Below are 16133 nucleotides of genomic sequence, written 5' to 3'. Positions count from 1 at the left end.
ATGCCGCGGCAACCTTATCATTCTCATCCCTGACCAGTGACCACTACTCCTACTCTGGCCTATATTCTTTTCTTCAAACAGAGCTCCATTATCAGTATTCACTTTGTTGAAACCTCTAGGCGGCCATGTCTAGCCCTGTTTTTCATATATATATACATCTTCTTCACTTGTATACTTTTGTGTAAACTAGCCTGTAGAGTAAGGTGATCTGATGCTGTTTTAACTGTCAGCTTTGGATCCTTTTTCTTCTTATTACCTTGTCTAGTTGTCTAAGCAAGCTTCTCTGGTGCCAAATATGTCATGCTGTGATGAAGTATCTGCCAACAATAATCCCAAAAGATAGATACCTAATTTTTTTTATTATTATAATCATCAAAATCATAAATTAATTTGATTCAATAATAATAATAAAAATTAGAGACGGAACCAAAATTTTTACTTTGGGGGTAGAGTATGGAGAAAAAAAAATTCCACCATTTAATAATGAGAATTATATAAAGATTGATATATATACCTATTAATATGGGATTTATACAAATATTTGAAAATAAATTAACGAATACATAATAATAAAACGTATGTCTAATCATTAACAAAATATAAATTAAAAAAACATAATAATTATTACTTAATACATTTCAAACTGAGTAATAATTTTTGCTGCAATTTCTCTCAACTCTAAACCCAAGCTACTCAATTCTCTTATATAAGTAAAACAATGTTGTTCATATCCTATTGGCTCTTAATCCCAGCCCCCACCCACACACACACATATATATATATATATATATATAGAAAAAATAGATTTTAGAACAAAAAAAATAATAATCAACTTTGAAAACAATTTTACAAAACAAAATGATAAATTGATGAATAAGATGAAAGAGAGAAAAATCTAACTTAGAGAACCATACCGAGTAGGCAAAAGCCTGCCGTCATTCTTTGTCCTTGCCCTCTTACCGGTCTCTGTCTTTGATCTATTTGAAAATTGAAATGCCTTTAATTATGCCGTATTTTTCTCACTATAAAGTATAAAAACGGTGAGTTTTGGATAGATTCTTATTGCAGGCACCGGGAGTGTATTGACTTCAACTGTCCTATCATAAAACAATTTTTTTTAAAAAAAAAAGTTTTAACCTATGACATCCTCTTCTAATTATACCTCTTTATAATCAAATTAAGACATTAATTGGTTTTTGTTTAGGTGGTGATCAATGGCGACTCCAGGAATTCCTGTTTCACTTTGAAAAAATTTCAGGTTATTTCAGTTTATTTCGAGTGTTTCGGGACGTTTCAGTAAATACTGGCCGAAATTCAAGATTTGGCCTAAAAAAAAATTTCTTAAAACCAAAACAAATTTGCATTTTGTACACCGAAAAACCTCGAAAGGAAAAAAAAAAATGAAAAGAAAAGAAATGAACAAAGGTACCTGTACAATAAACTATAAATTCATTTGAAATATTAATAAAATTATTAATTATTATTGTTTAGTTATTTCATAAATTTGTTTGTCTTTTTTTTTTTTTTTGTTGGATACAAGATAAAATTTCTACTCTAGCCTAATCTAAGTGTATATGTATTGTTGTTTCATTAATTATTAAATTATTAATTATTGTTTAGCCTAACATAATTTAATTTATTTGTCTTTTATAATGTATTAGTTAATTAAATTATTAATTATTGGTGTTTAGTTGCTTCATTAATTTTTTTTCTCATGTCTTTCTCTCATTAATTTTTTAGCCTAACATGTCTTTCTCCCATTGGTAGAAAATCTACCACCTATCTTCAAATTTTTTTTTTTTTTTTTCATCTCATTAGTTCCTAGGTAGGTTGTATACAGCTAGCTTGCACTTTAGTATGAGACTTGCACGCAAAATAAAAACATCAACTCAAACTAAAAATAAAAAAATCCAGATCGCTCTCTTCTTGTCTTTAGTTTTCACTTTTCACCTCTCACTTTTCAAGCTCTCTCTGATCTCCAGTCTCGAGACTCTTCTCCAGCTGCCCCTGTCATCACCATGTCTCTACCTCACTCTCTTTCCACCATGTCTCTACCTCTATTGGCTTACTGACTGAGTACCAATGCCTTATGGCAACACAATGAAGCTGGGCTTTTTTTTTGGGCTTGTTCTATTACAATTTTTTTTTTTAGATTTTAGTTCAAAATTTGTTTGGCATAAAAATTCTGAGGGTGTTCCTATTTTTTTTTTTTTTTTAAAGGGTAAACAAATAAAAAAATTTAAATTATTATATATAATTTTTTTTTTCAAGTCAGGGTGTTCCTGGCGTCGCCACTGGTGGTGATTAAATCTCAAATCTCTTATTTAACCATCCAAAGTTTTACTAGTTGACTTAACTGGAACCCACACCATAACACAATTGAAAAGACTAAAGAGAGGGAATTATGTGAATTTTTCCATATCTTGAAGTACATTTTTCATTGTTTATTAGTCATGATATATCTGTTATATTGTGTGCGTGTATATATATACACGCACATAAAACTGCTGATCTACATTGATTCCTTGCTAAAGTTACTAAAACTGCTTGGATTCCCCGATAGGAGTATGACTCTTGCTTTGGCTGTTCTCCATGGGGATGATTCCCTCTAGACAGCATATGCTGACAATTTTGTTGACCTATGATGAATAGTAAAAAAGTCAATTTTACTGTTTACTATTCACTATTTAAATAGTGTTTTATTTTGCCTATAAAAGGGATGTCCCTTTCAAGTTAAGACATCACTCAATTTTCCTAGTTTCAAATTCCATATAGTTTCCAGACTACTTCCTATAAGCTTGTAACATTTTTCCATTCCTATTCAAAGCCTTGTATCTACTATCTCCTGTAAGTGTTTTAATCTATTATTAAAACCTTATTTTGTTAAAATACAAACTGCTTTTACTATACTATTTTTATTTTGAAGCTTTCTTATTTTCAGCATTTTACTTCAAAGTCTTTTACTTTAAATATCTTAATCTATTGTGCACTATATATATTTATATATATAATTTCATTAGAAACATAGAAAAGTATCAATTAAGTTATAAAACTCTTGGTGTATTTTTCAACCTTCTTTTTGTGGAGATATCGTATTTTTTAATCTAGAATAATATATGAATAATTCCCTAGATACTTCATGGTTTCTTCATATTTTCAAACTTTACACAGTATAGAATATTCTTCACTTAACCCTTACTCTTTGCCAAGAAAGCAAGGATGAAATCACTTTCAATTGAGAATCTTAGAAAATAATAGTCTTTCACGTTGAACATTATCAATTTATTTATTTATATTTTTTTTTACCACGTATGAATAAAGACTAATCACTATTAAGGTATCACTTGAACCAAATGCTTGGTGATTAAAATCCAATGAAGTTTTTCAATAACTATACCATGAAGTATTTAAAATCTAATCTATTTCTTTTTGAATGAGCCTATTGAATTTTACCACATCATCACCAATTTAACTAAACATGAAAGATTCAACTCTAAAAAAAAAAAGACTAAAGTACACTAACCCTTAAGATTTGGGGTGTTATTTTCATTATACCCCTTTACGTTTTAAAATTTTTTATTTAAACACTTGAAGTTTGATTTCGTTTTTATATTGTGTCAATTTTCGGAGAAAATGGGCAAATACCCCTTTCAAAATAAAAATCCAGCATTTTGTCTTATTTCTCAAACTAATTAGGGAAATGCCCATCTTTTGAAACTCGATTTTCTCAAAATCGAGTTATAAAAAAAAAAAAAAAAAAATTCTAGAGCCCTATAGTGGTGTTTTAAGGAGCCTATAGTAACGTTTTAAGGACCTATAGTGGCGTTTTGTAACTCGATCTCCATGAAGTCGAGTTACATGCAATTTTTTTTTCTTTTTTTTTTTACCTATAACTCGACTTCATGGAGATCGAGTTACAAAATGCCACTATAGGTCCTTAAAACGTTGCTATAAACTCCTTTAAAACGCCACTATAGGGCTTAACTCGATTTTGAGAAAATCAAGTTTCAAAAAATGGGCATTTTCCTAATTAGTTTTGGAAAAGAGGGCAAAATATTGGATTTTTTTTTAAAAAGGGCAAAGACCAATTTTTTCCATCAATTTCCTTTAGTAATTTGACTGTTCATGATATACTTTTATGCCTATAACAATAACAAAATTCGTGTATTTCAGAAAATTTAGACCTGATATTTCTTTAAAGAAAAAAAAAATAGTTAGATTACTAATAGAAATATGAACACAAAATCAAATATAAAGTGCTAACATAAAAATAAAAAAATAAAAAAAGAAAAAAGAAAAAGAAAGTGCTAACATAAAAAAAAAAAAATGAAACGTAAATAACAGGAAAATGGTCAAAATGAAGACAACCGATTAGTGTGTTTTAGTTAAAAAATAATCACACTATTTTCCATACCGTTTGCTACAATTATCATATAGATTTTATAGTATTTTCACAACAAATCTTAAGTGATAAATTGTTATTGGTTCTAATTCAAATTTATCACTGAAATTACTTTTTTGTCCACTAGTAACAACTAATAACAACCTACCGCCCAAATTTGTTATGAAAATGTTGTAAACATACCATGATTGATAGAAAAAAAAATTGTAAGATCAATCATAATCTGCTATATAAAATAGTAGTGAAAAATGATATGGTAAAGGTTGTGATCCTAGAATAACTTAAAAAAAAAGGTAAATTGTAAATTGCACCCCTAAAGTTTGGAGGTAATTAGATTTTACATCTTGAAGTTTCAGAATTTGCATTTTACCTCCTGAAGTTTGAGGTGTTTGAATTTTACATATAACGTTTCAGAATTTGAATTTTACCCCTTAAAGTTTATAAGTATTTGGATTTTACTAGAGTAAAATTCAATCACCTCATACTTTAGATAGGTAATTTGCCAATTAAGATGAGTAAGCTTCTCAAAGAAGTAACCAACGGTTGAGATGCAAAGCAAAGGAAAAACAAATACTATTTGAGAGTCCTATTATTGCAGCATGGAATCAGTCCCGCTAGATACGCCCACACAAGCCCACTAGCCCAAAAATTCCCCATGTAAATAGCTAAAAAGGGGGGGCCTCATACTCTCTCGTCATTCGTTAGTGCGCACAACATAAAGTAAGAAATCTGATGAAAGAAAGAAGTAAACAAGTAACCACTGAAAAGAGAAACTTCTCTCTCCACGTTTCTCTAACCTTCTCTGCCTAAGAACTCTTCATACATACTTCCAATCCCAAAAAAATTACCAAATTTCCTAAAACAAAAACACTCTCTCTCTCTCTCTCAGAAAATAGTAAAAAGCAACAAAAGTACTTTCTGAATTCTCTGATATATATGAATTTGGAGAAAGAAACAGAAGCATCAAAATCAGTGGTGCACAAAAAATATCAACACCATGGATTCTCACTGCAAGGTTTGAAATTTCTCTGATTTTTCACTCTTTCTGACATGGATAATCAAAACCCAGAAAAGGGTTTTCTTTGTTTCGTCTCTGTTTGCAGTCTTTTGTGAGAGTTTTCTAGGGTTAGGGTTTCAGGTACAATCCTACTGTGCTTGAAACACTTTTCACTCTGTGTTTCTGGATTTGGGTTTTTTTGTGTTTTTTCCATATAGAATTTGATCTTAAGCTTTGAATATAGTATAAATCTCAAATTGATAGAGAAAGAAAGAAAGAAAAAATCAAAGCTTTTATATTACTTAGCAGTGTAATTTTGATTAGCAATAGCTAAGTATGCAATCACGAAGGCGTGAAGATTATATAACACTATCTCCGGCTTCAAAGCTACGTGGTCAACACAGATTGGAAATGGGTTCTGACTACCCTTATAATGGTGCACGCCATGATGCGCTGGACCGGTCTCCACGCCGGGTGGCGTTGGATCGGTCTCCACGTGCCCGGCGGAGTATGAGTCCTCATAGGTTAGATGGGTCTAGACGGGTAGCGGGTGGGAGTCGAAGGAGTCGTTCGATTGAAAGGAGGGAGTATCATCAGTGGCATTTGAGTGGCAGTAATGGGGGTAGGGGTGATCAGATACAATCAAGGTCCCCCCCTTTTGAGCAAGTGAGGAAAAGGGCTCCGTTTGATGATGATTCTCTTGTTATGCATAGGAATTATGCGCCTCCTATGGAGTTGAGGCGGGGATATGAGTTGCGTGATCATGCTGATTTTAAGGTTGATGATGATAACTTGAAGTCTAAACATGTTTTATTATATGAGCATAACAGTTCTAGAATCGGTAAAGAGAGAGACTTTAGTGAAAGCAGATTGGCAGCTGGTGGTGGACATGGGATGTTGGCTCAGAAATCAATGGCATTGGAAGATGGCATAGCACATGGATCATATCGGTTGACTCAGGATCTTGGTCCCACTTCAGATTATCGAGAAACTGATGGGCACCTATCATCTTCATCTCGAAGTATTGATATACGCCGGTTTGAGCATGAAAGACCTCAATATCAGGACACTATAGCTATGGATAAATTACCAATCATGGACTCCTATAAAGATGGAGAGAAACCCATGTTTCAATCGAGGGATATGCCATATCCCATTGTGTCAGCATCTCATTCCAAAGGTTTTGCAGGCACATCTCCCCTAGCTGATTTGTCAAGCTCCTCTTCACGGATGCTGAGGAGCGAGTTTTTGGGTTCTTATCGGGATGACATGCACCTGCCTCCTCCTTCAGGTGAATTTTCAAGGAGCAGTGGAAAACTTGCAGATCCATTAGGTTTTAATGCATATGAGGAAAGACCACTGATAGATTCTTCTGGAGAACCTGAAGCTGGACAAAGGAACCTGACATATTACCAGAGAGGTGCATGTAGTCCCACCAGGGCTGAGTGTGAAGATTATCCATACCCAAAACTATATGGAATAGCAAATGATGACCGTGGATATCCATCTGATGACTTGTATAGAATGATGCCTCCACAAGTTCCGCTAGACTATGATCATGCACGAAGCAATTATGATCATAGAGATTTGCCAAGACCTAATATAATGCACCATGCTGTAAACAGAGTTGATAATATCACTGAGGATTCTTATCGAAATCCCCGAAAGGGTACTTTATTGGACCATTCTACTTTACACAAGCAGACAGTTTCAGAATACCTTGATACAAACAGAATGTCAAATGCATCAAAACAAGGTGGTGAATATTTGGGATCTAGACGTAGTCAAGTTGAGTTTGAAAGGAGACTGTCACCAGAATACGAAACTTCACATTTGGGTGCATCACAGGATCGTCAAATATTGCATATGAGGGCAGATTTTGGTTTTGGAAAAGATGCAGGTCCAAAGTTTCTGAAGGAGAGGCTGCAAAGCCCTCCAATTTCTAAATATGATTTAGATGGTCATAGACATTCTGTAAGGATGCAGAGAATGGACGAACATGGCTTAAGCGAACCATCAGATAGGATGCTTAAAAGAAAATTCAGTTTCAAGGAAGAATTAAGTGGGCATGATTCTAGGAAAATCATGTCAAATAAATGGAATGCATCCAGAGGGCTTCAGGATCGATATGATAGTGGTGAAGAATGGATTGATGAAGATATGAGTGCTTTGTATTCATCCAATAGTGTGGGATTGGACCGTAATGAATACAGAAAGCCTAAGAGGATATATGATAGGCTAGAATATCGTCAAGATTTTGCATCTGATAATTGGGTATCATCTCAAGATTCTTTGTCACAGACACAAAGGCATTCAGTAGGATTGTATAAACGCGGTGGTCGATATACTAGGGCTCATCCAAGAACTGGTTTTCTGAGTTCACATAACTTGCACCATTTTGATAGAAGAAGTGGTCTTCAGAAACTGCAATCTAATGTTTGGAAAAGAAATGATGATTATCATGAGGATGAGCAAGAAGATGATGGTGACCCTTCAGAAGATTGGGTAAATCCCTTAGAATCTGAACCATCTGAGGACTCTGAGGAGTTTAGGCAACTTGTACAAGAAGCCTTCCTAAAGTACTGTAAAAAGTTGAATGTAAACCCAGCTGTTCGAAGAAGATACAAGGAGCAAGGAAAAGCTGGTAGTTTTTTCTGCATCGTATGTGGCAAAAGGTCTGTTTTCTTTTCCATTATTATCTTTCTAAAACTGGAACACCTGTTTTCATAATTTGATTCAGGAGTTTGCCAGTACTCTTGCCAATGCAGTCAAGTGAGCATGCACTAACCTTCAAGACTTTTCTAGTTTGGGATTTGCTTGGGTTTTAACTTGGCTACTTGCAATTATAGAAACAAAAATTGTTTTATTATTTAGGTTTATGCATAGTGTTAGGAGATGGATGACTTAGTGGCATCAATTCCACGTACTGGGGTATGAACCTTTGGTGAACATTACTTAGAAGTGACTTCCCAATTCTAGCTCAAGTGCCTTTTGTTGTTCAATTATGGTGAAAATCATTAGATGATTTCTGCTGTCCATTTTTTGTCCTTGATGTTTCATTGAGTAAAGGACTATGGAATAGGTCTAATATTTGGAAATAGGTTGCTGATCAGAGTTAACCTTTATAGCACATTGGGTGGATGGATTGGTTGTGGTGTTTATGTCTGATTATATGTGGGCATATTTGTAGTCTTTTAAGTCTCATTGAATATGTGTAGTGTAGCAGTATTTGGTATTTATTGTCAAAGCCATTTCAACATTTTGGTGAAGACAATCTAGAGGGTGGGTTGCATGCACGCTCTCATTGTATGTGTATATATGTAACTACTACTAGTATGTAATGCTAAAGCCATTTTGGTATAGTTGTAAAGACAACTAGGTTGCAAGTGAGTTGGATATTGGTTTAGGTTTCACTATAGGCATATGTATGTTTTGTATACATATTGAGTTGAAATTCCAATTCAATAAAATGCTTCTATGACTCTTTTTCCCTATCTCTTTTTCTTTATAATTTATTAATTAGGAATATGGACCTTGTTTACAACCTTGATGTTAAACTAAGGTTTACATGATCAATGTCCTAGATATTATTTTAAACTAAAAAGAATGGGCATTTTTCTGTCTCCCTTTTTTCCTTTTTTTGGGTTTGTGGGGGTGGGGGGAGGGGGTATGTTTAAGTGGGGTTGGCATCACTTACCAGATGTTTTGGATGTAATAGTCATAGTCTTTTACAAATCCCCTCTAAGATGATTGGAGAAAATGAATGCATCAGTAAAAAAAGAACGGCCAAAAGCCTCTCTATATATGGATGTAGCTTCATGTGCAATATTTCTGGTTGCACAAATAATTATTTTATTATAAACTTTTAGGATATAAGCACGACTACCTCCTCAAATTATCATGGCCTGCTCTCTAACATTGGTGGAATTTATGAGTTTTTGGAGACTATCAAGATATTACTTTGAATATCAAGATCCAAGGACATGTCTTAGCAAGCAGGGATTTTAATTAAATATGCTACATGTCTGTGGATCAGTAAATATATTGACAAAGGCATACCCAGGCTCTTTCTGTATGTGGTGCCTACACAATCTCATGGAATTTTAATTAATTGATTTTATATATTAACTGGTGATCTTTCATCTGAAGCACGCATGAAAAGAATATGATGTCAGATTATGTTCACATTAGCAATTATTATGCCACGGGAAAAACGGAAAATTATCAAATTTCTTGTTGGCAGACTGGAGAGGATAAGCTTAAGTAAGCAGGTACAAATGGTCCAAACTGAAGTTGCCAACTGTCTGAAGTTTGTTTGTCCCATTATAAGCCATGAGACCTTGACTTCGTGAGAGTCTGAGAGACGCATTTCATGATTGACTATGATATAGTGTAGATTGTCATTTCCTTTAAAGGGAATTTCCGCTTAACATCATTGATTTGCTAAGGTGCAAGCTCCCCTGGTAGTGGAATTATTTGTCAATTGTCATCTACAAGTGTGTTAAAGAATTGGTTTAGTAACTTTTTTGTGCCACCCTCCTGCCTGCCTCAGCCCTGGTCTATCAGTTTCCATAAGTGAAAGCTAATAAAGGACTGGTTGGGGTTGGGAAAGATTTCTAGCTGCCTGAATCTATATTATTGTTAATTTTAAATTTTAGTGGTGATGAATGTGTAAGCTTCAAGTTTCATTAGATGGTAATTGAATTCAGTTTTCATTTGATATATGCCCTATCCTCATTGTTAGCATTGTGTATTTTCTATTATATTCTTAAGCTCATAATAATTTTTGGAAATCTATGTAGAATAGTTAGTTTGAATGATCCACTGAAGTAGTATTTTACTGTTATTAGATTGGATACCACTAATTGACAGAAGTTAATTGGTCAATCATGTTTCTCTTGAAACTGTTATAATTAACAATGCACATTGTTTCAGCCATTCAAAGGAGTTCTTGGATACTCAACGCCTGGTAACACATGCCTTCATGTCTCACAAGGTTGGGCTGAGATCACAGCACTTGGGTCTTCACAAAGCAATATGTGTTTTGTTAGGATGGAATACTGTTGTCCCAGAAGACACAATAACATGGTCTCCTGAGGTCTTGCCCATTGCAGAAGCCTTGGCTCAGAAAGAGGATTTGATACTCTGGCCTCCTCTCATTGTCGTCCACAACATTTCTATGTCAGACAGTAATCCGCGAAAATGGAAGGTTGTTAAAGTTGAAGAGGTTGAGGCTTTTCTAAGAGGTAAGTGACTTTGCATGACCTGTTCTGTATAACACATTTGGTTGAAAATTAAATTTGAGTAGGCATAAAGCTATACTTGTTAGGAGTTCTTCTAATCTTGTTCACCACAACATAATAAGGACAAAATTTTTTGTTGTTTTAATGGCTTATGTTCATGATATGCAGTATTTGAATCAGTCACAATATTCAGCTTGCCTGTGAATAGTGAAAATTGAGCAAAAAATTAAACAATTAAATACAATGCCATATACTGCATTATAATGGTTTGCCTTGTTATGGCAGAGAAAGGTTTTATAAGGGGAAGAATCAAAGTGTGCTTGGGGAGGCCCTCAGATAAAAGTGTTATGGTCATAAAGTTCTTGGGCACTTTCACTGGCCTAGGAGATGCAGAGAAGCTTCATAAGTATTTTGACGAAAATAAGCGTGGTAGAGTAGATTTTGAGAGAATAACATCCAACAATGGTAAAAGCAGCAAAAGCTGGGATGCAGGAAACCAAGGAGAAAAGGTGGAGGAACATATTCTGTATGGATACATGGGTATCGCAGAGGACTTGGACAAAGTAGATTATAACACTAGAAAGTCATGTGTGGTCAAGAGTAAGATGGAGATACAAGATCTGGCAAATGCTCCTCTTAGGCCTGATGAGAGGTAGCTGTCCATGAAAAACTTTATTATGGATGGTGCTATAATTTCGAGAATCATAGCATGCTTTTTTTTTTTTGTCAAAAAAAAGTTTGTCTTAGTGGTTCAATACTCCTTATGTAAACAGATGTTGCCTCTCTTTTTCTTCTTCTTTTTTATGAATGTAAACAGATATTGCCTTGGAACTTTGTTTCCGTTTTATAAATATGTTTTGCTTTTAATGATTAGGCTACATTGGACATGAAGAGCTTCATATGATACCATAAATTCAAATCGTTTTCACATAGATATAACTCTGTAGCTAGTAGCTACCAATGGTGATTCTCTTTTGATCCTGTCATGTTAGCTATTTGGTGTCATCATTATACATATTATTTCAAAATCACAAAAACGAAATAGGTTCCTGCAGATTTCTTTTATGTAGATAGTTTCATTGACCTGATTTGTGGTTGATATATATCTATCTTTACACGAAGGTTGAAGAAATAGGGAGCATTTCAATCGGAATTTATTTGCTAACAACAAAGGAAATATATAGGCGGTGTCATCTGGGATTCTGGCTGGAGGTTAACATAAGAAATACAAAGTCAATGCGGGGTCCATCTTAACGTATGGTCCAAACCTTAATATATGCACGATTGTCGCGAGGAAAAGTTATTCAACGTTTGCCCTTCTATTGTCATATAAATATAACAGTGAAAAAAAAAATTATATATATATAAAAGTGAAATGGATAAGAATTGTAATCCACGGGCGTTGACCTTTTTTTTTTTTTTTTTTTCTCAGCTAAAATCTGGATATGTTTATATATTGAAATTTAGCTAAATATCTTGTAACTTAACTAATACATTTTTTGTGTTTCCAATAGAAATGCTTATTTTTCAAACCCCCCTCCCATTGTAATTATATTATTATAAAAAATAAAAAATAAATGAAATTAAGAAATTTCGGTTAGGTTCAACATACCTCCACTCCTCCCAAAAACAAATTGGCTTCCCTATAAGGAATCACGATGTTGGGGGAGGAGGGGCTACCTAAAGAGGTGATAGAGATACGTGATTAAAAGTGTCTTCATCAGCAATAGTGTGACAAAGCTTTTGTTAAATTACCGATTGTCCCAAAAGCTTAAACTTTTGGGATATGACAAATTTAATCATTTAACCAATACTTCTAACACTTCTCCTCACATGTGGGCCGAAATTACCTTTTAATAGATGAGGCCCAACACGTGGAAATTTAAATGGGAGGTAAAATAGGAGGAGATATGGATTGAACTCAGAATCTCATGCTCTGATGCTATGTTAAATTACCAATTGTCCCAAAAGTTTAAACTTTTGAGATATGGTAAATTTAATTATTTAACCAATACTTCTATTAGCCTTCAAGCTTAAGTTGAGGGTGCTCAAAGATGGGTACTACTTACCTAGAAATTGAACTTGACTATCTAACCACTATTGATACTATTAAACCACGCAAGATCATTAATACTTTTTGGAGACTTATTATAGATGAGTGTATGTGTCTAATAGGAATGTGAATAAAGTAGGTTTAATAATTTCTATAGATAGGCTAATGAATGTAGATTGTCCTTGCTAATGTTGGGTGTATAAGTAGGGGTGTTCGCGGTGCGATGCGGTGTGGTTTTGGGTCATTTTTAGCACTGCACTTTGCGGTGCGGTTTAGCTAAAACCTTAACTGCACCGCACCTTATTTTTGTGGTCACATGTGTGGTGCGGTGCGGTTTAAAGTTTAGCTAAAACCATAACTTGCACCTCATTTTTGCGGTCACATATGTAGTGCGGTGTATAAGATGCGGTTTAAATGATTTGAAATTGGTATATATTTCAAATTTTGGGCTTTTTCTACCTAGCCCAAAACTAATTTTTCCCTTTATTTTGGTCCAAGTTTTAAACTATTGAGCTAATTTTTCTTTATTTTGGACTGGTTTTCTTAATCAACACTTGCTAGGGTTATCAAACTTTTTTTTTTTTTGAAAACTAGGGTTATTAAACTATTAATAATGTATTTAATATTAAAAATAATTAAATATATTAATATATAGAGAGTGTGCGGTGCAGTGCGGTTTATGTGGTTTTCTTATTATAAAACTGCAAACCGCACCGCACCATGCGGTGTGGTGCGGTGCGGTGCGGTGCATTATTACTTGCGGTGCGGTGCGGTTATGTTATTTTGCGGGCAGTTTTGGTGCGGTTTTTGCGGTTTGTGCGGTTTGGTGAACACCTCTATGTACAAGTGTTAGTAAAGTCTCATATTGAATAATGATGAGGAGAATGAGTGGATAATATAACATAGTTGAGTTCATTCCCATTGGATTTAGGCCTTTTAAGTTAAAATGTGTCTCAATATTTTATATTAACTACTCAAGGAGTCTTCCCAATGTATTTATCTTATATTGCACGCACAAGGCTAATGTTGTGTATTTTGAAAAGCAAGTATGTAAAATAGGGAAAAAAAATTATGCTAAAATATAAATGAATTTTTTCGTTAAAAAAAAAAAACCAAATTTTTATGCTAAAATTAGACAAGATTATGAAAAATATGATAAACTATTTTTTTAACTATTTATAAAATTTAGGAACTAAAATAGTATTTTACCTAAAAAATTATCACACACAACACACGAGTCTGCAACTAGTAGCTTATAAAAGCCGAATAGTGCATTAGAAGTCTCAGGTTGACGACAGAAACAATTCCTTTAATAAGGAAAAGCAATTGATTTATGGTGGTGATGATGTTTCAGAGCCAAGAAGCTTGAAAGCATTGACTTTTTATCTGGTTCTTTTTTTTCTTTTAACGAAATCAAGGTATCATGTACAACTTTTATTATCCAGTTTCTATTGAAATTTCAATTCGCAATATTGAAGTAAAGGTTTTGTATTTTGAGAATTCTAATTGATGTACCTCACGTACTCTAGGACCACACTTTTCATAGGAGGAATTGTTTCAAATTATTTTTATTTGAGAAACTCTTTACTTTGTGACAGTATTTGAATTCGTTTTCTATAATTGTACTTTCAATTGAGAAACCTGTACAAGGGTGATATTGTTTCTCTTTCCAATATAGCCTTTACGTAAAGAAGGAAGAAATCGGCGGGAGTGGAACTACACATGGCCAAACAAATTGTTAGATATTCTACCGAAGATCAAGAAAGTAAAAAGGGATTACATATATGCAACCTTTCGTGTTATATGCAAATCATGGCGATCAAGCACTTCTCTTCCTCGACCAGCGGTCTCAACCTTAACTGATTCTCCATGGTCTCTATCTCCATGTTTAATGTCCGTTGGCTTGCATAAATGCACATTCTTTCACCCTGCATACCAAAAGCATGATGCATGTGAGATCGACATTCCAGAATTATTGGATGCACGTATTCGCTTCTCAAAGTATGGTTGGTTGCTCTTGACTGGATATGGTGATGACAATTTTAGTGTCGTTTTCTTCAACCCTTTCACAAAGGAAAAAGTAGAACTCCCTAAATGCACAAATAGAGAATCATTCGTTACCATGAGTTTTTCTTCTCCGCCTACTTCTTCTGACTGTTTTGTTATTGGAATTTGTGGGTGGGATGATTTTGGGTTCATTAAACGTGGAGAAAAACGTTGGACTTCCCATACAATTATTAAAAGGCCAGAATTTACGCCATCAACATATTGCAATCCAATCTTACACAAAGGATTGTGCTATTGTTTGGGTGAGAATGGAGGATTAGGAGTATTTGATCCAAACGACAACCCAAGTAATTGGATTATTTATCATAATGATAAAATTCCCCTTATTCAAGAAAAGCTTGATTCAGTTCATCGAAGTTACTTGGTGGAAAGTGACGAAGGGAAGCTTTTAGCAATATTCATGGTTGAGGAGGGTGACACTAGGACACCAATTCATGTTTTTGAACTACCTAAGTTACAAGTAAATAAAACCATGGTGAAACCTTGCAAGATTGTCTGTCGTATTGTGAGAAGTTTGGGAAATAGAATCCTATATATCAGTCTTGGAGGGTCTTTCTTAGAACCTGTTGTGCCAAGAGGATTGGGTAACAAGATTTACTTGCCAATTATCCAAGACAAGAAAAACATATACTACTCTCTCAGTACTGGCAAGTATTGTTCCATATTTGATGATTATTCTACCAAAAACATTCATAATGTACAGGAACCGAGAAATTGCTGTTGGATTCAGGGTGGGCCAAAATTGACTTTAAACAAAGACTTTGAATGGTGATTAAGAGAATTCCTCTCTCTCACGCAAGAGATTTATAATTGATTATAGAGAATTAATAGACTGAGATGTACTAGTGTTACTTCTCTTTTTTACTTCCCTGTTGTTTTAACCCAAGTTCTTTTAGTTATCGAAATTATTTCTCTTATTTGGAGTTCTGGACAAAATCTATAGTGGTTAATGTTAAGGTGTTGACTTTTGATTTTATCAATATATTCTTAAAGTGATATTTCTTACCTAGATAAAAATGTGTTTTGCATTGACTTTGTACAGATTTTTAGACTTTACAGAAAATAATTCATCACCCAAAAAAAAAAAAAAAAAAAAAAACCTCTTGAATTTTTGAAAATTTTCATTAAATATGGACCAACAAATGACAACATTTGATCATTAGTTATGCCATTTGAAATTTACAAACTTTGTAAAATACTAAGCCAATAATGATCTCCCAACATTTTTTTCCTTCTTTTTATGTACTTTGAAAAGTTGAAAATTTATCCAAAACGATAAGATTTAAATAAAATTTACCTCAAACTTATCCAAATTGAAAGAAAAATATTATTAGATTTGATTTGGTTGGGATAGTGATAACAAATATCACC

The 16133-nt window shown here is 33.8% G+C and overlaps 2 protein-coding genes across 2 annotated transcripts; both read left to right on the top strand.

Annotated features, from left to right (window-relative positions):
• The first annotated feature begins 5094 nt into the window (after nucleotides 1–5094).
• On the top strand, nucleotides 5095–11529 carry LOC126722876 (uncharacterized). Its single transcript, XM_050426017.1, has 3 exons — nucleotides 5095–8074; nucleotides 10335–10645; nucleotides 10928–11529. Exons 1-3 carry the CDS (start codon nucleotides 5736–5738, stop codon nucleotides 11296–11298), a joined length of 3021 nt encoding a protein of 1006 aa, XP_050281974.1. The 5' UTR covers nucleotides 5095–5735; the 3' UTR covers nucleotides 11299–11529.
• A 3057-nt stretch (nucleotides 11530–14586) lies between these two features.
• On the top strand, nucleotides 14587–15534 carry LOC126722128 (F-box/kelch-repeat protein At1g57790-like). The gene has a single exon (XM_050425283.1). It carries the CDS (start codon nucleotides 14587–14589, stop codon nucleotides 15532–15534), a length of 948 nt encoding a protein of 315 aa, XP_050281240.1.
• The last annotated feature ends 599 nt before the right edge of the window (nucleotides 15535–16133 follow it).

This window comes from Quercus robur, chromosome 4, assembly GCF_932294415.1.
Source record: "Quercus robur chromosome 4, dhQueRobu3.1, whole genome shotgun sequence".
Lineage (NCBI taxonomy): Eukaryota > Viridiplantae > Streptophyta > Magnoliopsida > Fagales > Fagaceae > Quercus > Quercus robur.
Note: the sequence above shows the minus strand (reverse complement) of the source record. Positions and strands in the feature narration are given on the sequence as shown.

What these genes read in the sequence shown, in the direction of transcription:
- LOC126722876 (XM_050426017.1), top strand. Translation starts at nt 5,736, where the DNA reads ATGCAATCACGAAGGCGTGAAGATTATATAACACTATCTCCGGCTTCA. An exon ending in TGCATCGTATGTGGCAAAAG is followed by an intron (nt 8,075 to 10,334) that starts GTCTGTTTTCTT and finishes ACATTGTTTCAG; the next exon opens with CCATTCAAAGGAGTTCTTGG. An exon ending in GGTTGAGGCTTTTCTAAGAG is followed by an intron (nt 10,646 to 10,927) that starts GTAAGTGACTTT and finishes TTGTTATGGCAG; the next exon opens with AGAAAGGTTTTATAAGGGGA.
- LOC126722128 (XM_050425283.1), top strand. Translation starts at nt 14,587, where the DNA reads ATGTCCGTTGGCTTGCATAAATGCACATTCTTTCACCCTGCATACCAA.